Below are 24911 nucleotides of genomic sequence, written 5' to 3' on the forward strand. Positions count from 1 at the left end.
TTAATCCTATAGTTTCAGTAGGCATTAGAATGGCCAGTAATACATCAAAAATAGAGTTACACAGCCCTGATTCTCTATGTATAAATGATAAAATGAAAAGGCGGTGGGTAGAAGAGAAAAATGCAGGTTTGGAACCTGAGAAAGATATGAGTTCCATTTCTAACCCTTCTACTCATAAGCTACATGATCTCTTCAAATTCTGATTTCTTTTCTTCTCTAGGCATTTACTGAATACCATCCAAATGCCTAACCTGTGCTAGAACACATACAGCCAAGATGCTAAACATAATACAACCAGCACAGGGAGAGTCAAGAGTAGTTCTGGGGAGAGGCTGCTGGACAAAAGATTTGGGCCTCCAGAAAAAAAACTTTGTCTCATTTATCAGGTATTGGGACAACTGTTTTTCCAGTGCTTTGTTTTTTTTAAATTGTGAAATACATATACAAACTGTGAACACCATAAAAAGGGTTTAGAGAAGAATATACATCCACCTCCCAATCACCCTACTTAAGAAAGAGTACTGCCTGGAAATCTAAACTCAGGGATAATAATATTGACCTCTGGAGCCCCCATACCCAATACGTGATCAGTAAAGAATAACTACAATTACTATAAATGGACAGAGATGTCATCCTAAAGATCATTAGTAATAAATACATCTCAGTCTATGGCCATACCACCCTGAACATGCCCGATCTTGTCTAATAAGTACATTTAGACTATTATAACTCTTTAAAATCACAGTTAAGAGACTCCTCTATGAAACTACATCCTATAAATCAAATGTATTGATATTTTTAGATATTGTCCATTAAAAGAAACTAAAGGTCCTCTTTTCCCTAAGAAAGCATGCACTTATACCTGAGTCAGTGGAATTCAGCTGCTGATTCTTCATGCCCTCATGGACAGTTCTTGAGGATGCTATTCTGAGTAAAAAAACAAAAACACCACATACACAATAAAATAGTAAGATAATCCTTAAAGTCAGTGAAGCATAAGAGTTAGTTTCCTTCAAATCTAAGAAGAAAGCAAAAGTGGCAGATTGCAAATTCTGTTAACAGAAGGTGCTTTCTTGATTATACTTTTTTTAAATGGCAACTGTTTCTTAAAACTATGTAGACAGTCTAAGGAGCCAACAGTCTAAAGACATGTGATACTACCTGTTCAAACAAACTTTCGTTCATGTGAAGAACAGTTATATAATTCCTTCTGGGATTCTTAAAACACAAGTAGACTATTAGTTAATTGCCAAGGAATGGAAACATTTTTAATACAGGATCTTGTTTTCTTTCATCAGTTTCAAAACTAAAAATAAATTATATTATTAAAAAAGAGAATTACTGTATTTGCACTAATCAATGAAAAAAGGGTAATTTATCTTTTTAGACTACTTCCTGACTAAAACTTTGGACAACTAAGTCAAGGAAAAACCCAAGGCCAGATTTTTTTTCCTGCTATCTCATGTCACTACCTCGAATAGAATTCTGTGGTCCTTCTCTTTACCTCTATTGTCAGCTTTATTACTCACATAACCACAAAAACAGCTATAAATTATATAAACTTGCTACAACCTGAATTGTGTCCCCTCAAAATCCATGTTGAAGTCCTAATCCCCCAACGTGACCATATTTGGAGACAGGGCTTTCCAGAGGTAAGTAAGGGTTAGGCTCTAATCCAGTAAGATTGGTGACCTTGTAAGAAGAGGAAGAGAGAGAGATCTCCTTTCCTCTCCATCCTTATCATGTGAGGACAGAGAAGACAGTCTGTAAACTAGGAGGAGAGCCCTGACCAGGAACCAGATCAGGCTGGTACCTTGACCTTGGACTTCCCAGATTGCAGAGCTATGAGAAAACAAATCTGTTGTTTAAGCCACCCAGTCTATGGTATTTTGTTATGACAGCCTGAGCTAATCATACAAAATTGAAAACCCAATGTTCAAAAACACATGCATACACACAGAAACCCTTGTATTTTTAAGGCAACACTGATCAATCACGTCTCGTAAACTATGCAGGAAGATATGCTGCAAAGGGTCTCCAGATGGGATACAAGGGCATTCCTTTCATGTGCCTTTTTAGTCTTGTCTTCTAGATCAGGCTTTTTCTCACTGTAACAAATAATATCCTAATCTACACTTTTAGCTCTACCTTAACAAATTCCAGCATTGAGACTCTGTTTCCTCTTATTCAAATGACTCCCAGCTCTAAAAGCAAAAGAAAACTCAAACTGGGGAACATCTTGAAAATGGATTTTACCCTTCTGTATATAATGACATTTTAGGCAATGTATAAAGAAGTATGTAAACTATCAAAAGCTCACTTAAAGGATTATGATTCTCTGAGAAAGTAACATATGAGGAGATATACTCTTAGTTATTTCTTTTTCTAGACATTCTAACTTCCAAATGTCAAATACACTATTACATTACTTACTGTTTTTCAGGTTGAACCACTGCAACTTTCCTCTGTTTGTGTACTGTAAGAAGAATACAAAAATGTGTATGTCAAGAAAAATTGAAAGACAGAGAAAAATTATGTATGTATTAAAATCACATCAGCATATTTTAAACCTGGTTATATATTTCTAACTAGCAGGTATTATAAACAAACATTGATATGTCTGAATATCTAAAATAAAGCACATTTCTGGGTCTTTACAAAAACCAAAAATAATGAAGGCTCCCCGGGTCAAGCAACTCCTATGAGTATTTTCTAAGCAGGAATAGATATTCAAAAAAAGAACTGATTTTGACAAGGGTGGTAAAACATTCAACAAGGGAAGTAGTCTTTTTTCAACAAATCGGACTGGGAAAACAGAGTATCAACATTAATGAAGTAGGACTTTTGCCTTATACCACATAAAAAAAGTAACTCAAAGTGCATCAAACACCTGAACAGAGGTAAAACTACAAAACTCTTAGAAGAAAACATAGGGGAAAATATTTATGACATTGTATTTGGAAATGATTTCTTGGGTACGATACTGGAAGCACAGGCAACAGAAGAAAAATAAATTGCAATACATCAAAATTTAAAACTTCTGTGTATCAAAGGACACTATCAAGAGAGGTATAAACAACCCACAGAATGGGAGAAAATATTTGCACATCATATATCTGATAAGGGATGTCGAGAATATGTAACAAAATCCTACAACTCAACAACAAAAATAGCCAATTAAAAAATGGGCAAATGACTTGAACAGACATTTCTCCAAAGAAGTTATGTTAATGGCCGATAAGCACATGAGAAGATTCTCCACATAATTAGTTATTAGGGAAATGCAAATCAAGACTACTGTTAAGATACCACCCCAAATGCACCGGGATGACTATTATAAAACACAAACAAAAATCCCCAGAAAATAAGCGGTAGGGAGAATGTGAAGAAAGTGGAACCCTAATACATTCCTGGTGGGGATGCAAAATGGTGCAGTTGCTTCATAAAACATCCTGGCAGTGATAAACACTGAGTTATATACTCAAGTGAAAAGAAAAGCTAAGTCCACATAAAAACCTTTACAGAAATGTTCATTAGCAACATTACTTGTAATAGCTAAAGAATGGAAGCAATCCAACTGTCTACCTACTAATGTATGAATAAACAAAATGTGGTATAACCATGAAACATTATTAAGAAATATAAAAGAATGAAGCATTGCCCTGGTTGGTGTGGCTCAGTGGATTGAGTACAGGCCTGCCAACCAAAAGGTTGCTGGTTTGATTCCCAGGCAGGGCACATGCCTGGGGTGTGGGCCAAGTCCCAGTAGGAGGCACATGAGAGGCAACCACATGTTCAAATTTCTCTCTTTCTCCCTCCCTTCTCCTCTCTCTAAAAATAAGTAAAACCTTTTAAAAAATTAAAGAAAAGAATGAAGCATTGATATATACTACAACGTGAATAAACTCTAAAAACACTGTAAGTAAAACAAGCCAGTCCCAAAAGACCACACAATGTATGATTCCACTTATAGGAACTGTCCAGAACTGGCAAATCTATACATATGTAAATTAGATTAGTAATATCCTATGGCTCCAGAGCAGGAGGTAAAGAGGCATTGCTAAGGAGTATGGGTTTCTCTTAAGGCAATGAAATGTTCTCAAATCGACTATGTTAAGAGTGGCATAACTCTGTGAATGTACTAGAAACAACTGAATTGTATACAAGAAGTCCTCACTTAACATCTTCAATAGGTTCTGCAACTTCAAGCAAAATGGCATATAACAAAACCAATTTTCCCATAGGCTAATTGATATAAACCAGAGTTAAGTTCCTATGGCATCTCATCAACGTTATAACAAAATGTTGCTGAACAAAACTACGTTATTCAAAGATCTGCTGTACTTTAAAAGAACGGATTTTTTTTATGTTATATAAATCAGGGATCCCCAAACTGCAGGCTGCAGACTGTTGTTACTGGTCAGGGCCTGTTAGGGACCAGGCCGCACAGCAGGAGGTGAGCTTGAATGTAATGCACTTGAATCATCCTGAAACCATACCACCACCCGGGTCTGTGGAAAATTGGTCTTCCATGAAACTGGTGCCAAAAAGGTTGGGAAACACTGATAGAAACGATATCTCAATAAAATTATTTAAAGAGGGAAGGGGAAGTGGAACGTTTAACATCAGGCTACAGAAATACTCTGACTTCCACCTTGCTCAACCTCTCTTACCCTCTCTTACCTGTCTCATTGGCTGATGGAGACCAACTGCCATTCCGTGAGCTCCCCTACGAAGAGCCCCACTCAACAAGGCACTGAGGGAAGCCTCCAACCAACAGTCAGCAAGGAACTAAGGCCCTCAGTCCAACAGTCCACGAGAAAACGTGTTCTGGCCAACAGTCCTCCACATAAACTTAGGAGCAGACCTTCCCCCCATGGGGACCTGAGATGACGAGAGCCCTGGCTGACACCTTGGTCGCAAGCCTTGAGAGAGATGGATCCAGAGGACCCAGCTAAGTTACACCCAGGTTTCTAATCCACAGAAACTGTAAAATAATAAATGTTCGCTGCAATAAATAATTTCCTATGCAGGAAGAGACAACCAGGACCTCACACTGTCTTTCTCTGAAATTTCCACAGACAGACAGGTACCTCGTGCTCGACGAGGAATGCTGAGGGGGTGGCCGTTGGCTTCGCACCAGCCCAAAGGGAACACATCCATGGACCCCACACTCACAATACACTCAGGTACGGGCTTCTTAGAACCTGTTTAGATTGAAAACAAATGTTTTAGACCATTGAATACTCTTCTTCATAAACTATTCCCTAGACAATCAGTGTTCTGCTATTGCAATAAAATAGACAAAATGTCTCTTGAACAAGTTCCTTTCACACAAAACTCATACTTTTTCATGTGTGACACACATTAAGAAAAAAAAAAGTTAACTATCTTTCACACATAGCTGTATAAAGACCAAAATGGGTAGTGAATACACAGGGTGCCCCTAGTTAGGGAATAGCAAGTAAGCAACTGGAACTACCAGGAGTATCATTCAAATGGTTGACAAATATCAGTCAACTCCCTGAAATAACTGGCAAACAAAGGCAAAAGTGACAGTTCTCCTCAACAAGAACATTAGTTGTGGTACTTGGAGACAAGCCAGAAAGTAGATCAATGAATTCAAATCAGTAAGTGACACTGGCAAGTTGCACAGCAAAGGTTAAAAAAATACTGAAAAGTCTACATTCAATACTGTAGTTGATATATACCAAATGCTAATTCTACAAACTTGAAATATAGGTACTGAGTCTATTTGGCAGCCGAATAAAAAGGAAATGCCAGGCCACGTACAGTAACTGCAACGCTGAGTACTCAGTCAACTCTTCCACCCACAAACCTGTCCAGGTGTTGAATATTACTTTTAATATCTTTTTACTTTACATACTTTTGGTTCTAATGAATGGGGTCAACCAAAACACTATCCCTTGCAGAAGCTGGTTGTTAATGCCCATGCTCATGTATTTTGATCATATCAAAATATATGCTATCTGACTTACACTTTCCCTTTTAAAAAAAATGAAAGACTCAAAAATAAAGGCTTTTTAGTCATATTCCTTTCCTAACATTTGAAAGTCAAGGATAAGAAAAGAAAATTTTAGCTTGGAATCTTGCATTATAAATTAGAAGTCTTTGAACAAGCCCCTGGTTTGGCTAATCGATCAAGTCTAACAAACCACACTGCAGGGGTGAACAGAAAGGGCAAAGAGCAGCCACGACAAGGCTTCCCAGGGATAATAGCACTCACCCTCCAGCTGGAGCCACAGGTAGGAGCCTCGCACTGCAGTGATGGTGGCAATGCACACTTCCTCAGGGAGAAGAGGGTTCACCGCCTCAAGCTTCATGTTCTCCTTAAACTCATGCTCAGAAATTGACTAGAAAATAAATGAATCAAATCTAAAACACACTAAGTATTTACTCATTGGCTAATCTACAACACCTTTTCCAAATGTTAATCCTAGAGTAACTTTAAGGCTATGAATTTACTTTTTTCTGTTTCTTAACGAAGCAAAGAAAAAATGTCTGTTCTCTAGGTGTTACATGTGGTCTCTGAAGTCAGAATATACCTGCATTACTGCTACCTCTGTGACACTGCTCAAGCTATGCAAGCTCTTTCTGCTTCAGATTCCTCGTATGTCAGATGACACTGAGAATACCTATCCCACTGAGTCATTACGAGGTTTCAATAAAATATGGTACCTAATGCTCTGTGCCCTGAACCAAATGGCTTTTCAGCACTGTTGGTTCACTGTCCCTCCCATAAAGGGCCCTATCATATAATAAACCACCTGGTTCCTACTGCTATGTGTATCATAAAAGGCAGTCAGGATAAGTAATGCTGATAAATAAGGAGAAAGGGTCATTTAAAATATGTTTTAAAAATTTGCAGGTTCTAGATCAAGATAAAGAACTGAATCTCTGTATTTGTTCTCTCTTTCTCTGACAATTCACAAAAATTAACGGGTTTTTAAAAAGACATAAACCTACTAGGATAAAGAAAAGGGGAAGTAACAACATTTCATAAGCTAAAATTTAGAACAGTGTCTAGACCTAACTTAGCAGATTAAAGAAAGGTAAATCTAAGCTGACAGTGAAGAGAGCTAAGAACTGACAGCACCAGTTACAAGGCAACTATAGGTAGAAGTAAAATAGTGAAAACAAAAAGGTTTGTTGAAATTCAGGTCATGCCATCAGCCCCTCCACTCCACACCACAGGGCCACTGTCCCTTCCCCTCTCCTACAGAAGATGAGATTTATCCCCCAGAGTAACACACAAAATCCCCAGGCGGGAAGACAAAGAAACTGCTGAGGGCAGGCATGCAGTGCCCACAACAGGGTTTGCACAGGGAATGTGAGAGATCCAGCCCTTGCCTGCACTGTTTAGGCAAGGGACTATAAGAGACTTCGTGCGGTAACATGATAAACCCAAGAAGAAACACAAAAATATGGATTATGTGACCCCAACAAATGAGCAGTCACATCCCACCCTACAGGGAGGTGCAAGATTGACAAGCCCCATCAACATACTCAACCTAGAGCTTTGAATCAGCTTTTTCTTTTAGTCCTCCATTCTTAAATATAAGCAAACAACCCAGAATTGCACGCCATCTAAATATATGAAAGCTAGAGATCAAAACAGACAAAGCAAGCAATTTGGAAAAAACAGATTATGCAAGAAGACAACTTCCCAAAAGGCAGGGATAATTAACATCCTCTGAGTGATAAAAAAAAAAACTACCACATCCTTAAAACAAGAATAATATGCATTTAAACCAAATATTCAAAACAAAAATAGTTCTGAATATCAAAAACATGATATTAAAAATTAAAACCTCAAAGAAGGGTTGAAAGATAAAATTTAGGAAATCATCCAGCAAGCAAAGCAAAAAAACTAAGAAACAGAAAACAGGAGAAGAAAAGTAGAGGCCTCATCCAGAAGCCCAGGATAGAAATATTTTAAAAACTGTAGACAAAAAGAAGAGAGAAATGGAAGGAGATCAAGGAAGAAATTCAAGAGAACCTGCCAGCACAGAAAGACACAAAATGTCCAGAAAGAACGTGCTCAATGGAAACCCAGCATACGGATGAAGACAGGTCACACCATGGCTCATCACTGTGAAACATGGTGACAGAGATTCTATGACCTTCCAGAGAAGAAGCAAGAGGCAGATTGTCTACAAAAGATCAAAAATAAGAATGGCTTTCAACTTCACTGGAAGGCAGAGAACAACAGAGTAATGTTTTCAACTCTCAAGTAAAATAACTTCTGACCTAAAATTCCACACTGAGCCAAACAATCATTCAAGTTAGTAGAATGAAGACATTTTCAAACATGCAGAGCCTACAAAAATTTACCTCCCTTGCATTCCATTTCAGGATACTACTGAGAGATTGGCTCCATCAAAACAAGGCAGTAAACCAAGAAAGAAAGAGGAGGCAATAAAATACACAAAACAGAAAGGGAAGAGTCAATTCCTTGGGTTGCGCTGGAGGGCAGTTTTAATTCCCAGAATTAAAACTATACTGCAAACCTAGAATGCAGAGAAAATGGAGGTTGCTAAGAGAAATCTCTAAGAAAATATTAGAAATGACAGATTTCCAACATCAGGGTATCAGAGTGGCCATGGGTATGTGAAAAAGAAAACATGCCTAGAGAACACACTGTACTTTAAACCCTTTTACCCTAAAACAACAACAAAACCCTTTGACTAGAAAGAAAATACGTAAGTCTAACAACCAAAGACTTCTGGGAAATGCTGAAGGGCGGCTGCCTGAGTATTTGGCTGCAAACATGGGACTATGACCCAGGCACAGGGGCAAAGGTGCTTGTGTTCTGCACAGTCATCTCACTCGGGGCCCATTTCCCAGGTGGATGGAGACAAAGCGAAATGTGCTAATGGAGGAACTATAGACACCTGCAGAAATGGTTGGTTGCTTAAAAATTTTGTGTTCATATTGTTTCAAAGTATCAAAGTTGTCATTCTACTGAAAAATCACAGGGTTTATGTTAGGTGCAGTTTATATAAGAAAAAGCTCTGGTTGATAATCTATTCTCTAAGGAAAAGCCTTACCCAAAGGATTAACAAATAAAATGCATATTTATACATTATAAATTAAAATAGACTCTTTCATCAGAAAGATGATTCCCTGATTCATCTGACTTTCAATTAACCCACCAATTATCTGTCTGATAGAGCCAGATAAGGGAACTTTTGCATATATTTTCCATGTCTCTCCCATCTCTCAAATATATTGTTTCATAAAGGAGGGGAATTACAGATTTCCTAACGTGACTGCCTTTGTGGAAATAGTTTCAAAGGCTACTAGATGGTGTGGTAAGCCAGCAATAAGACAAAGAAAATTAAGCTATGAAAAACAAAGACAAATTTAAAAAGGAAACAATCATAAAATACTGTAGCGCTCAGCTGTGAATAATATCTGAATGCACATGATAATGTAAATAAATACTCAATTCAGATTTAACCAAAAATTGCAATATAACTCTAATAGAAAGAAGAGCTGACAGTTGGGGTAAGATAGAAGAGAAAGGTAATATAAAATAGCTAAATGCTTATTTACCATAATGTAGAACCAACAGACATGTTTAAAATTAATGATTCAAAAGACTGCAACATATTATTTTGAAAATGAGAAATATACCAGAGTAACAGTAAGAACAGGCAGTGAGTACTCGTGGGAAGGGAGACTGTGGAACGGGACAGAACAGAGAACTGCTCTGTTTTATGTTCTAAGCTTTTTACTTCTGTTCAGACACAAAATTTATTTTGATAAATTACTATTGTATTAATATCAATAATATTATTAAATAAGTTTAACAAATTTTCTCCACTTGATTTTTTCATAATATTGAATCATCAAAAATAACTATGAACTAAATGTTTAAATGTACACTTTCAGCCAATAAAAAATAAAACTGATAAACTTTAAATACTAACTAAATAAATTAGCTTCTGCAGTGAATGGATTTTTCCTGTACCACTGTATTACAATCAACAAGAAGATCACTGGGTTGAATGAGAGGAATGACTTCAGAACAGCAACCATAAACGCACAGGAAGCAGTCCCAAAGCAGTGACGGTGAGGAGCTGGGCGTCTCACCTGAGGGAAGCACCTCTGGGGAGCAGCTTCAGCACCACACTGTTTGAGGTAGTCGGCCCAATCAAAGTCCTGGCCTGAATAGCCTAGGTAGAAACAAAAGAACAATGACTTGTACCACAGAGGCTTCCTGGCTTTACACTCTGCCCAGTGTTCACTCATAGCTTTTATTTTTTAATTAATTAATTAATTAATTAATTAATTAATCTTTGAAGGGGAAGAGAAGGAGAGAGGGAGAGAAAAATCACTGTATGGTTGCTTCTCATGCATCCCCTGCTGGGAACTGGCCTGAAACCCAGGCATGTGCCCTGACTAGGAATCGAACCTCAATCCTTTGGTTTGTAGGCCCGCGCGCTCAATCCACTGAGCTATACCAGCCAGGGCTCATAGCTTTTAATTTTGCTAATTTGGGACTCTGATCATTTTAGAGAGGGGAGAAACACAAATCTAAAGCATTGTTAATTTGATAAAATAGAGCAAATGTGGTCAAATTACATGACAATACAATTCTTTGGATAAATTTTAAACCTTTCATGTTTCAAACTAGGCATTAATTTTGAACAGTATTTTATGATTAGTCACTGCCAATTTACAAAAATACTGAAGACAGCTATTACTGGATTTGATTTGTACCAATAAATCTAAACTTATTATCAATTCTATTATGACTTAGGCTCTAAAGGAAAAGAGACACCAATACTATTTATTCAATAAAGACTTCTTTTCTTTCATAAAGCTATTTCCTTAAACGTTATCTTAGCTCCTACAGATCCAATATTTTTGACACTGGTTTTCAGATTCATGCCTTACAGAATCTCAGTGGTCTTATAACCTGAATCATGAATTCATTTCAGAAAAAAAGTTGAGCTTAACTCTCCACTTAAGTTTACTAAGGTTTCCGGAAGAGGCCTCTGCATCTGTGTGCCAGAAGCTGGACTACTGTGTCTACACTGCTCTCTGCTCTGCAGAGCTTATTATCTCACAGGCACAAGGCAGGCTACTCAAGACTATGCCACCCTCCAACCAAACCAGCCCCTGCAATCACCTATTTTGCCTAACTGAGACTGGTTTCCTGTTCTCCCCCTGCATTCACCTCAATTCCTCACAGCAAATTACCTGCTATTTTCAATTACATATTCCACTACTTTCTTTCTGTCTACAAAGACAGTTGAGTTGTCTTTAACAATACTGAAAGCTCCAATAGCTTTAATAACTGGATTTTCTTTTCACATAAAGGTAGCAGGCAGGATATAGAACTTGGGATGTCCTGAGCCTTCCTACAAAACAGAACTTTCTCTTGTAGATGTGTCCCTCACCCCATCACCACCAGGCAGGCATTCCCACTCTCTGTTCACTGATGAAGGAGAACCTAGGAGGCTCTGTTACTGTTTTCCCTCATTTGCTCCTTGAAGGAAATGTGTTGTACTCACTTCTGTCTCCCCAATGGCAAGCCCATGCCTGGTTCATAGCAAACATCCCATAAATGAATGTAGGATGAATCAAAGCTGAATGGAACACAAAAGTTCTGGGTTTGTGACTCTTGTTAACAATCAGAGCACTTCAGCCACATGTTCCAGCAGTCAACACTGAGAGAGTAAAAGCCCTGCTTTATCAAAAGCCTACTTAAAAAGAATAAACAGACTGCCAAAAAATCTGGTTGACATAAAAATCAGATAAACATCTGGCACTTCCAGATACTCCAAGTTGTAAAATACTAAAAATTTCATTCAAGTCCTGGCTGGGTGGTTCAGTTGGTTGGAGCATTGTCCCATACACCAAAAGGTTGTGGGTTTGATCCTGGTCAGGGCACATTACCTAGGTTGTAGTTTCAATCCCTAGTCAGGGTGCATATGCAAGCCAACCCATCTCTCTCTCCCCCTTTCTCTCTCTCTCTCAAATCAATAAACATACCTTTGGGTGAGAATTTAAAAAAATTCATTCAAGCTCAACTAAGTCATATTTATGAGCCTTGATTAAAAGGTCAAAGACTCTATTTTGCAAGTTGCAAACACTAGAAAATGAGCTGCTACTTTCCTGTCTACAGTCTCTCCACATCCTACTCTTGACTATAAACCTTTTTCTGGAATCTCAAGGGTCTCCCTCTAAGATGAGGCCCAGAAACCCCCAAATCACCAATAATCTACCTCCTAGCTCTGGCTCTAACATCCCTACCCCCATTCCTCTGCGACCTCCCAACAGAATCACAACAGAAGGAACGACCATGGGATCCTAAGTTGTCATGAACATGCATCTGGCAATGCAGAGGATGGAACATACTTCATGAAATAGTTCAACTTAATTTATAACTTTTAAATATGTAAATATATAAAATCTAGACCTTCGTTTATACTTGTCTTCGGTGCCCAAAATGTTAAGGATAGGCTGGGGCATGAAGAGAGAGAGGGACAAAAGATAAAGGTAATTCCATCTGATAAGTCTCATTTCCAGTGAAAGTTCCTGATAAACAATTCAAAAAAGAATGAATGCATACCAGGAGGGGGGCTAATGTGTAAACCGTTCTTCAGACTCCACTGCACAGGGAAAATACCAGGGCTATCGACATGACACACAAAAGATCGCCTTGTATGATTCTCCGGTCGCAAATCATCCATTTCCACCAGAAAGTACTTCTCATCAAAAACCTGTACATACAATTTAATTGATAAAACAGATGAATGGTTTATGTGTACGTGTGTACACGCACACGTCATTTCCTTGGCATAGCTGAACATGTCACAAAAAAAAGTACTACTACTACATACTCAATAAATGTTATGTGTGTCAGGCACTGTTTTAATTTAGTGCTTTTCATGTATTAATTCAATTTTAATCTTCCTAACATCTAACAAGGCAGGCATCAGTATCAACCTCATTATGCAGATAAAAAGACTAAGTTTAAAAAGAGGTTAAATAACTTGCCCCATGTTACACAGCCAGAAACAAACAGAACCTAGATTCAAATCCAAGTATTATGGCCCGAAACAAAATTTAGTTTAGGGTTAGTGAGGAGTCAAGCACACAGGTATACTAGATTTTCAGATCCTAGCCTAGATTCAAGTGCCAAAGAGGTTTTATGAACCTCTGGCTCCCTCCAATCCCACAGCCCTCAGCCTCCAGTTAGGGCCTTCTGACCCCACTGAAGGTTCAGAATCCCTCCCTGTTCTAGGAATAATCTTCTTCCAAGGCAAGGGAACTTTAAATCTCAACAGACTGGATGACTCAGTATCAAAGCAGCTATTCCTCTAATCATACTTGACTGTTGGTTCTACTTTCAGTAAATCCGTTTTTAACTGAAATCCTCTCCTTTTTGCCTCAGTTCTAGTAACTGAGTAACTGTGCCTTGACAACCTGCCCAGTTCTTGTGTTTACTCCTAATAAGAGCCTTATTTCTGTCAGTCTTTCAAAAGATTAAAGTCTGAACCTGAACCCATGGCTGGAGCAATCTAACTGGCAGATTTTTTGACACTAGTCACCTGCTCCCCACACCTTGAGCCTCAGCTCAAGGAGCCCTGCACCAAGTTGGACACTGATGACCCTGCCCACCTCTATACTTTTTAGGTACCACAGCCTGCCGGCCAGTTAAACCTTCTCTACTACAGCTAGACTTGCCCCTCAAAAAACATGCCCCTCTACTCTGGGGCTCAGACTCTGGGAGGCTGGGGCAACCAAGTTCAGAAGAAAGAATGGGCCACAGAGAACTGGACAGTACAAATACAAAATGTATACAGAAGTAATTCTAGTCTCACAGCTTAGAAAGAACAACGGTTGAATGAGGAAAGCCTGAAATCAAAACACTACCAATTTACTAAACCAGTCACCCTGACAGGAATTCTTACCGAGAAAGGCGCCCTCATTTTACCTTAACAACTGTAGCAGGGGAGATCCCAAAAGGAGACCAGGGATCCACAGCTTCCAATTTCATATTTACAGAGAATGAATGCGTACCAATCACTTGCTTGTCCTGAAATGCAAACACCAACAGGGAATAAAAATTGAGTATTCTCACGGTAACTTTATACTTATATATAGCTGAATACTACTCCTAATTAAAATAGTGAAACTGTCTAGCTTCTGGAAAATCATCTAACCCTATCATTTTCTTCCCTAAAAAAATAATTATTCAGGAGTAAAACCACAGGAGGCACTCCTACTTTCCACATTTGTAACATAAGGACTACCTGAAGGAAAAATAAGTTTATTTAATAACAGGTCAAGGCTATGCAGTTAGTAGTAGAAAAGAAGTAGTAAGAATTACAAACTGCCAGTTATAAAACAGTCACAGGTACATGAAGTAAAGCATAAGGGAATATAGTCAATAATATTGTAATAACTGTGTACAGTGCCAAGTGGGTACTAGAGTTATCAGGATAACTGCTTTGTAAGTTACATAAATGTCTAACCACTATGTTGTACAACTGAAACTAAAATAATAGTGTGTCAGCCATAATCTAATTTTTTTCTATTTTTAAAGAGCATAAAAGTCTCAAAATGATTTAAGAGAACTTTCGCAGATAACCTAGACTGCTTTTAGAAGAAAAGGACGACCATTACTCCAGCCTTCAAATCTCTCCCCTCCTCCTCACCGAGGCACTCTCACTGGCTCCGGGGTTATCTGATGCTTTGCACCTCCTTCAAATTGCTTTACTCTACTTGTTTTTGCATTTACCTTAAATAAGTAAGATGGTAATGGCTCTTCCTCCTCCTCTTTCACTTTAGCCAAAATCATTTGCCACTCAGTTTCATTTTTCAGATGTCTGATGGCTTTAGTAAAATAAGACAGATGATTTTAAATAAAGACAGAACTTACACACTTAATAACTATTCTGAAAGCATTCACATAAATAAAAGTCAATTTCCATTGGGAAAAGAAAAGGGTTTAAGGCCACTTATACTATCTTTGCTCAGAGAATTTGCACTTTCACTTCAGCACCCTGCCTCCTCTGTTCAGAGCCCAGATAGTTAAGTATGCTGAAATGCCTATAGAGACAACGTAAGGACTACTGTAGCCCACAAGTAATATAATACAACATCCAAACTGGGGCACGTAATATCAAATGCAAGTTGATTTAAACAGTAACTCCAGTTGTAATTTCTTGATCAATAATGAGCTTTAAACCTAAGATCTGTCCCACTCTTATCCTATATGAATGCCACCTAGGGAATTTTACTTTCATTTTGGATAAGAGGTCAGTCTGAGGTGGGGCAGAAGTCTATGAGGTATATCGGTATCTGTGGAAAATTACAAAAGCAATAAAATTACAAGAAAAAGAGGTGTTTAATTTAGTAACGCCATATACTTTTTTTTGCAGTATTTCTATCATGCAAGATAATGAAGGCTTTTGTAATATGCAGAATAATGAATTTCTCAGTCTTATAAATATTAATAAAAATATAACAATAATGTAATAGTTTAAATAATGTTATGTTACTCTTTACCTAATGGTGGCTGAAGTTCATACCCCTGCTGAGCTGCCCAACCAACATGATGAAGAAATGGATCCAAGTAATACAACCAATGTTCAAAGTTGTCAGAACTTTCAAGGCCTTCATAATGTAGCTTCAGCCTTCCCCCAATGTTTTCTACTACGGTAACAATCCAAGCGCTTAAAGAGTCCTGGAATGCTTGACACTCTAGCCTGGAACCTGGAGCAATGAGATCTAAAGGATTCCTCCCATTACGAAGCTATAAGCAAAAAAGGTGAAATGATTAAATAAGTTAACATAGTATTTTTAAAAATCAAGTTTTAAATAACCTCAAACTAGCCTTTATATTTTTACCCATCTAAGGCCAGTGATACTGAATTGTCTAAAACCATATAAGACCCTACAGTGTTATTTGTAGGTGATATAAAAATGTTCATCTTCAAAAAAAATCTACCTGTAATGCAACAAAACTGTTCTAACAGATCTTTACTTCTAGAACTATGTTATATACTTTCATCTAGTAAGGATCTTAAAAATACTGTCATTAGTCTCTAATTGTAAAAGCAAATATGATCATTAAAAAAATCAAAAAATTAAAGTCAAAATCCCCCACAACCCCACTTTCAAGGAAAAAAAACACAATGAATACTTTGGCATGAATTCTTTGAGACTGGACACTCACTCTCTTTTTATTTTCTTTTTAACACTTTTTTTGTTTTAAAAGGGAGCACCATATACTGTTTTTCAATTTGTGTGTTACTTAATACATCATAATCACATAACCATTTCTTAATATTCAAACTTACATTTTTTTCTAATAAGAACTGCTCTGTGATACTTACATATTCTTTTTTTGGACACATATTCTTATTAGGCAAAAGAACATATGAACAAATGGAAAAATCCACTGACCGCTAAAGAGCAGAATGACAGAATCAAGGTCAATGTAATGTAGAATTTTATTACCTAATTTTTTCATGATTTCACTCATTCATTCAAATTTTGCTGAATGTTTAGTATATGCCAAGCCCTTGCTTAAACATAATGAAATGAGTCAGAGTATACAATACAAAGATTAGCTTGAAACAGAATGCTCACCAAGTTTTACAGGGTTATAAGTCGATCACAGAAGTAAATATATAAGCTAAAACTCTTTAAAAAAAAACCTTACAAGAAAACATGAGAGTAAATTTTCATGACCTTGGATCAGGCAAAGCCTTCTTAGATATGACATCAAAAGCATAAGCAAAAAAAAAAGAAGAAGAAGAAAAACAGATAAATTGGACTATATTAAAATAAAAAAAACTTTTTATGCTGCAAATGATATCAATAAAGTGAAAAGAGAATCCAAGTAATTGAAGATAATTTCTGGAAATCATCTATCTGATAGGACTTGCAACCAGAATTTATAAGAAATTCTTAAAACGAACAAAGACAGTTTAAAAAATTACACAAATCACAAATAAATACATAAGAAAAATCTTCAACATCATTAGTCATTAGGGAAAAGTGATTTCCCTAAATCAAAATAAGATACTACACACCACACTTGCTAGAATAGTGTTAACCAAAAAGAGAGTAACAAGTGTTGTCAAGGATGTAGAGAAATTAGAACCTTCATACACTCTATTTTATATATGCCTCGAAGAATAATACTAGTCTGACAGAAATAACAAAACACAACTTAGAAATGTTTTAACCAACAAACTAATTTCATAAAAACAAGAAATCTATAATCACTAACAAGCTCAAAATCTACATAACTTAAAGGGACTGCTGGAAGTAGGCGGTGAGAGAAGTACTACAGACACACTACCTCCTGAGTGGTGGAATAAAGGGAGTCGCACATCACCCACTGTGGGAGTTACGAACGCCCATCCTCAAAGTAGAGTCAACCCCTACTCAGTTACAGAGTGGGAGCCCCAAAATGCCACATTTTCCAGATGTATAAAATAATCTGGAAAACTAGATTTTTATGTGTTAGCAACTAATTCAGAATACTGACTAGGGCTGTGTCACGCCGCATGCAGCCCAGGATGGTTGTCAATGCGGACCAACATAAAATCATAAATTTACTTAAAACAGGCTTTTTTGTGATTATGTGTCACAATGTATTTAATGTGTGGCCCAAAACAACTCTTCTTCTTCCAATGTGGCTCACAGACGCCAAAAGGTTGGACACCTCTGCAGTCTAGGTACTGAGCAAGCTAACAGTTTGTAACCTTTCAGGGTTAAGTTCAAACCTCCCAATACCCCTGCCTACGTCTGCAGTAAAAATGCTTATTTGCCTTGGGGTAGTAAATGAGCAACCAATTTTAAGATTCCTCGAACAGAGAATAAATACCACTAAAGACTGGGAGGGTTTTCCAGACTGATTCTGCAAGCAATAATACTCACGCCCTCTAGCAGCGGAACAGGAGGACTACAGGCTCCCTTCAGAGTCTGCCGCAGGAACTCCTCCCAGTCAGAAACCTTATCTCTGATGCCTAGATAAGAGAATAAAATGAGTGATTTACTCATAATGTCAGCCACAGAACACAGAGAAACTAAACAGAATACAAATTAAACCAGTGAAAATGCTTTACAGGTGTGTGGATCATTTTAATATCTAAGAGTCTGGGCAATGGTTTGAGAGCTTGAGACAAAAATCCTCCTAGATACAGCTACTTTCTGGTTAGTTTACTAAGAGTTGTATGCAAAACAAGGGGAATAGTCCCAAGTCTCTGTTAATATAATTTGTCCAAAAGTTACCTAGTTTATTTTTTATTATGTAGATTTTCAAATACATATAAAAGCAGAGAAAACAATATAGTGAATCCTCTTACACACAGATTCAACAACTATCACTTCATAGCCAATCTTTTTTTTTAAAGATTTTATTTATTTTTTTAAGAGAGAGGGAAAGGGAGAGAGAAAGTGAAAGAGAGAAACATGATAAGCTGCCTCTCATATGCTGGGGACTTGGCCCGCAACCCAGGCATGTGCTCTGATCGGTAATCACACCAGTGACCTTTCGGTTCACAGGCCAGTGCTCAACCCACTGACCCACACCACCCAAGGGAATCTTTCCAACCAGATCTGGAGTAGTTAGCAAACATGTTCATATACACACTCATATATGTTCTCCTTCTCCTTCATTCTGTACACAATTTTTGTTTTTTGTAAAATACAATATACTAGAGAACACTCCTTGGCTGTCTATAGATAGTCTGCGTCTCCTTTTACCACTGCAGCTCACCACTATGAAGTGCCCTGTCTCTTGTAATGAGACAAAGAAGTCCACCTGTGTCAGACATCAGAATGAGTCTCCTACTTTCTTTTCTATTTGCATTTGTCTATGTATCTTTGTCTATACTTACATCCTTTTAGAATCTGTCCATTTAAGTATGATGTTTCCTGTACATGACACAGAATTAAGTTTTGCTTTGTGAGCCAACTTAAATTGTTTTTTACTTTTAATATGAGTAAGCCCATTAACATTTATTGATCTTATTAATACATATGGCCTCAATTCTGTCTTATTGTTAAATATTATATGTTGTTGTGTATAACAGTCTTTTACAATGTGACGTATTTTATTTGAACATATACTTTTTCTTTCTTTTTAATCTATCTTCAGTATTTAGAAAGTTTTGTGTTTTATTCTTCTGGCTACAATTATGTAATACTTTAGTTGTCTCTATTTTTGGACTACTTTCTCTTTCTTTGTTCTATAAATAATACTCAAGTTAGCTATGATCTCTTTTTTCTCCTTTTCTTTAGCATCTCATTTCAAGTAACAGGCTTTTACTCCCAATTAACACTTAAAAGGCAGTTAGTTAAACTATTCAGCAATAAAGCTAATTTTTTTAAAAAGGCAGTGAGTGAGCTTATACCATGCATATGACATGCTCTCCCCACTGCTGTTCCGTATTTCTTATAGTCACATTGTTTATACTGTCAGAACATGTCACCATTACAAACCATACCATCTCCCTCATAACCATCATTTAGTTCTAAGTTCTATATCTAAACATATATTTAATGTTTCATAACATTTCTTATGCTAATATTTCCTCAGTCGTTTGGTTTTCTGAAGCTCATTCTCTAGTGGACTTCTTAGGAAGGGTTCATAGAAACAATATTAATTGAATCCTTACATCATAACAGTTTGCATATGGCTTTTATGCCTGAAGTTCAGTTTAGCTAGATGTAAAATCCTTGCTTCATATTTTCTTCCAATGAGTTTTTAAAATATATTACCGTATTGTCTTTTGGCATAAAGCATTGTTATTAATTAATCTAAATAACCAGGGGATTACTTTTCCATTTAAAGTTCAATAATTTCATTAAAACACTTCTTGATGTTGCTGTTCTTGTCTGATTCTCCCATGTACACACTGAGCCCTTTCTGTAAGTATTTCAGGTCCTATTTATTTTAGTAAAGTTTTCTTGAATTACAGTTTAAAATATTTTACTATTTCATTGCTTTGGTTTTATTCTTCAGGGACTTCTATTTTTTGCCTATTTATATTATTTTCTCAAGTCCTTTATATTCCTTTCTTCATTTCTTTTTAAATTTTTTCTCTTTTTCATCTTATTTCTCTTCAGATACTATCCATGATTGATTCATTCCTGTGTTCACTTTACCTTAGTCTTCATTTGTAATATTTTTCAATTTCCAGTTCTGTACTACCTTCTACTTTCTATTTTTAAATCTTCCTTTTCTCAAATCACCTCATTTCTGAATTTTAATAAATTACACGCATGCTTTTTCCCACTGCTTGTATCACTGTTACTTTAAAAAACTGCTTATTTTCCATTAACTGTTTATTTTTCATCAACCTTATTTCCATTTAATTTAAGAACTTATGGAAAAATAGCCTAAGACCATGATGAAGTGACGGCCCATACCCATTAAGTGGCCTGTGCAGTGGGGGCTGCAGACCCGTCTTCAGTGTCAGCTGAGCACTCAAGTCTTCAGAAGGAAAGTGCTGGACAGGCACAGAGGGCACCTGCGTGCCTTCAGACTAGTCTGCAACCTCAGGTTGCACAGCAGTGAACTTAGGAGCTAGAGCAGTCCATGCACCCTGAAACGCCTCCTTGATGAAAGAGTCTTCAACTGCAGCCTGCTCTTCCTTTTCATTCTCTTCAGAATGTCTGTAGATTTAGAGATCAGGCATGATTCCCAGGGGTGTTCATGGGAGATGGTGCCACACATGCACAGAACTTCCCAGGCCAGCACCCAGTACATCAGACCCACTGAGTGAGGCCCCTTGTTATTACAAAGTATGGCAATGTTCACACAACAAGAGGAGAGTCTGTGTTACACAGAGCAGTGCTACACAGGTCAACATTAAGATGCCTCTTTAAGAAACTGGTGGCCAGCCCTGAGAACAGTAACTACCAGAAGTCTCAGCTCCAAGAAGGTAGGCTGGATCTGGCTAGTGAAGGTTCCAGGAGTGAAGTGACAGCAACAGCATTGGCTCCAGCGGCAGCAGCGAACATCAGCATGGCTCACTGGCCAGTATATTCTTAGACAATACGACACTGACAACAGCAGCGTTTTCAATGGCAACCACGGTACTATCTGTGAGCAAAGCTTGTCCCAGGTTCTCTTCAGATCTATGGTGTAGATATCATCGCTCTTCCTTGTTCAGCAGTACTGTTCCTTTTGGAAATCAAGATTGGTGCCACCTAAGGGGGATCCTCCTGCAAGGAATTTGAGGAAAACCTCCTCCTTCATTTGCAGGATATCAAGAACTCTGGACACTGTGAAAGTGTCCCTTTAAGATATGTAGGAACCTACCCTGGCTGGTGTGGCTCAGTGGAGTGAGTGCTGGCCTGCAAACCAAAAGGTCACCAGTTCGATTCCCAGTCAGGGCACCTGCCTGGGTTGTGTGTGGGCCAGGTCCCCAGTGGGAGGCACATAAGAGACCACCACACATTGATGTTTCTCTTCCTTTTTCCCTCCCTTCCTCTCTGTCTAAAGATAAATAAATAAATGATCCTTTTAAAAAAGATCTTCAAAAAAAAGATATGTAGAAACTGAAAGCAATGCTGCATGGGACTCTCCCTGGGTAGCGCAAAAAAAGGCTATTACTTTCTTTCAGCTTGTTTCAAATTTTTTTTGTCTTTAAAGATTTTATTTATTTTTTTAGAGAGAGGGGAATAGAGGGAGAAAGAGAGGAAGAGAAATATTCACTGGTTGCTTTTCAAAGGCCCCCGATCCCCCGGGGACCTGGCCGACAACCCAAGCAGGTGCCTTGACAGGGAACCAAATCAGCAACCTTTTGGTTTGTGGGACAGTGCCCAATCCACTGAGCCACACCAGTCAGGGTTGATTTTTTTTAATCTGACACAGCATTCATCTCTTCTGTAGTTCTGCTCCTCTGGAAGAATTCTGTCCTACCCTTTTCTTAACCTTTTATGAGATTCAGCTGAAATCACTGTCTCTTGTTCAAATTAAAATGAGATGAATTTTCCTATAGTACTCTTAAAATGAGATGCTGGGCCAGATAGTTTTATGCCTCAATCTTCCTTATACTGTATTTTTGCAAAATGTTAAAAATATGGTCGAACAGAAGCTCACTGACATCCCAGAACACTAACACCCAGATCCTCATTTTTAAATACCATTCTTCACCAAAAGGAACAAAGATTTCTTGGGGAAAAAATGGCTAATTTCAGGGCTAAAACTACTTGAAGAATATAAGAACATAAAGGACACATTAGCCAGTTTGAAGAAGTACCCACTGGCCAAATCTAGGACAATCTGAGTATCAAAATAAATAAGATAGCAAAGGATTATAACCCATTAAATAAAATAATCATGAGTCCACACTGACATATGAGGTCTGTCCAGAAGGTATTCAGACATGTAATGTGAACAATAGAGACATTTACTGTAGAAGATACAAGATATAAGAAACCTTGTACATAGGACAATGACATCTCAGCCCCTTGGGACCTCACACAGTTCTCCCAAGGCACCTTGGGACCTCATACAGTTCTCCTAATCACCATCAGCTGTCCCGGCATATTCTCCTGAATCTCATCAACAGTCTGAAATCTCTTCCTGTTCAAAGGTCATTTTAGTTTTGGGAAAAGCCAGAAGTCACAAGGTATGCCAAACCTGGACTGTGGAGGGCTGACTCACAAGTCACCTGGATGATTTGTTCTTTCACAAGAAAACCCTGCACAAGACATGAACCATGAGCAGGCATGTTGTCATGATGAAGCTGCCAATCACCAGTAGTCCACAGCTCTGGCCTTCTGAATCATCTGAATAGTTTCCATGGAGGAATGTTCAAGCTTCACACAAAATTCGATGCAGATTCGTTGCTCTACTTGTTCAGTCATTTTGAATGCAACAGCCACACAGTACACATGCTCACTCAACAGTGCCTACCGCCCCCCACTGACCGGTACAGTGAAGCTGTCATTGTTCACACATAAACATTCCAGTCCACTCTCCTTGGCTGCCAGGTTATACTGATGTAGGGCAAACCATTCTCATTATATGAACAATGACTAGACTTTTTCCAGATAGACCTCGTATATATGTAAATACGCACATACATTGTAAGTGTATGTGTGTAAACAGAAGAAAAGGGAAAGCTCTTTCTATAGTATAAAGCCAATTATAAAGTGTAGAAAAATTAGGAAAAAAAAACTTGGTAATCATTGGCATGATAATTGTTTCAGACAAAAATTATCAATGGATGCTAAAATAGTGAGTGAAGTATCTGAAGAGAAGTGGGATATTTATATAATCTCAAAGTATCTTCCCACAAGATACTTATTAATTTAAAAGAGTAAAAGCAATTTTATGGTAGAAAAACCTGCCGTAGCCCAACTTAATCAAGCAATGAAAGTTAGCACCACCAGTTACAGGACAAACCAACAACATGTCTCTCCTGCTAAGATACTCTAGAAGGACACAGCATCACTTCTGTATTTCTCCTAAAAAAGTGCATGATCTGAATCTAAGGAAACATCAGACAAACCCAAACTGTGGAACAGTCTAAAAAATAACTGACTTATATTCTTCAAAAATCAACACCAAGACAGACAAAGAAAGGTTAAGTAAACTATATAAAAGATATGACAACCAAATGCAATGTATAACCCTGGACTGAATCCTGGGCCAGGAAAAGAATGGGGCATAATGAATATTATTGGCCCTATGCATAATGAACATTATTGGGAATATAGGCCTGTACCTTTCAAAAATGTCAAAGTCATGAAAGACAAAGAAAGCTTGAAGAGGTGCTCCCAATGAAAGAAATCTCATGAGATGTGCCAACTGAATACAATATATGATCTAGAATAAAAACACTACTGGTAAAAACTGAATATAGTATGCAGACTGAATAATAGTATATATCAAAGTTGATTTCCTGATTTTGTTATTTTACTATGTTCATGAATGTCCTTGTTTTTAGGAGAACATTAAAGTAAAAGGCATGATGTCTACAATGGACTCGAATGCATGCGCATGCATACAGGTATGTTTGTGATTTGGAAGAGAGAAGAAAAGAGAGGGAGGGAGTGTCACAAAAACCTGAGGCTTTATGTAACACAGAAAATAATTTTAAAACATGAAAAATATGCATTATTCCTTATATTTTCCTTCAAAATGCTAATACAAAAAAGTGAGAAAAACCTATTTGCTTGGAACCTCAAGATTATGGACAAGATTACCTATAGCAGTAATTCATATTACATCATGACAGAAAGTACTTTTTTACCTTCTGGGGCTTCGAGGGTCTTCTTATTCTGCTGGCACCACCCAATGGGGTACAGGCCAGCCTTCCTGATGTCACACCAGAAGTCCGCTCTCCGGTCCTCCCCGTAGCCATCATAGCGGAGGAGGAGCAGCTGCTCACAGGTGGTGACGATGGTGGCAACCCAGTAAGTTTCAGGATCTGTTTTCACAATCACCTCCAGTTTCATCCCAGGAGCAAATCCATTTTGCAGGCGTGTGTCCACCTGAACAGGAAAATGTTATTAACCACCAGACAAGTATCTCAAATGAGTATTTCTTTGGCCAACATTCTTTTTTAAGACTTACAACTCTGAAGCACTAAACGCAATAAAATCTTCTCAAGGGAAACATGAGAAACTCCGATTCTAACTCATAGAAGTGATCCAAACAAAACAGGGAATAGCAATGCTGCGGTTCCATCTTAAAAGAACTCAGTATTTTTACCACAGCAGTCTATTATGATTACAGAGAATGTTTTCTATTAAGTGTATAAATCATTGTGTTCACCATTTTAACAGCTTTTGACACAGTAAGTTTTCAAGAGTGATTTCTAGATCATTCAAAAGAAAATTTATGACTCTAGAAAAGAGAAGAAGCAAAAATAAGCTAAATAATAAAAAGT

General features: G+C 37.6%; 1 protein-coding gene across 1 annotated transcript in view; it reads right to left on the minus strand.

Annotated features, from left to right (window-relative positions):
• The window catches only part of SFMBT1 (Scm like with four mbt domains 1), a gene marked incomplete at its 5' end in the record, with an annotated part of 40663 nt that extends 16135 nt beyond the window's left edge, over nt 1-24528 (minus strand). Inside the window, 11 exons of the mRNA XM_037055583.1 lie at nt 863-927; nt 2434-2476; nt 5094-5207; nt 6248-6374; nt 10120-10202; nt 12608-12758; nt 13976-14077; nt 14783-14877; nt 15553-15799; nt 17938-18026; nt 24273-24528. Of these exons, the coding sequence (XP_036911478.1) occupies nt 863-927; nt 2434-2476; nt 5094-5207; nt 6248-6374; nt 10120-10202; nt 12608-12758; nt 13976-14077; nt 14783-14877; nt 15553-15799; nt 17938-18026; nt 24273-24528 (1372 nt within the window). The remainder of the gene's footprint in view (nt 1-862; nt 928-2433; nt 2477-5093; nt 5208-6247; nt 6375-10119; nt 10203-12607; nt 12759-13975; nt 14078-14782; nt 14878-15552; nt 15800-17937; nt 18027-24272) is intronic.
• Nucleotides 24529-24911: the final 383 nt, after the last annotated feature.

The sequence above is a fragment of the Sturnira hondurensis genome, unplaced genomic scaffold (assembly GCF_014824575.4).
Source record: "Sturnira hondurensis isolate 20B ecotype Veracruz unplaced genomic scaffold, ASM1482457v3 Scaffold0008723, whole genome shotgun sequence".
Lineage (NCBI taxonomy): Eukaryota > Metazoa > Chordata > Mammalia > Chiroptera > Phyllostomidae > Sturnira > Sturnira hondurensis.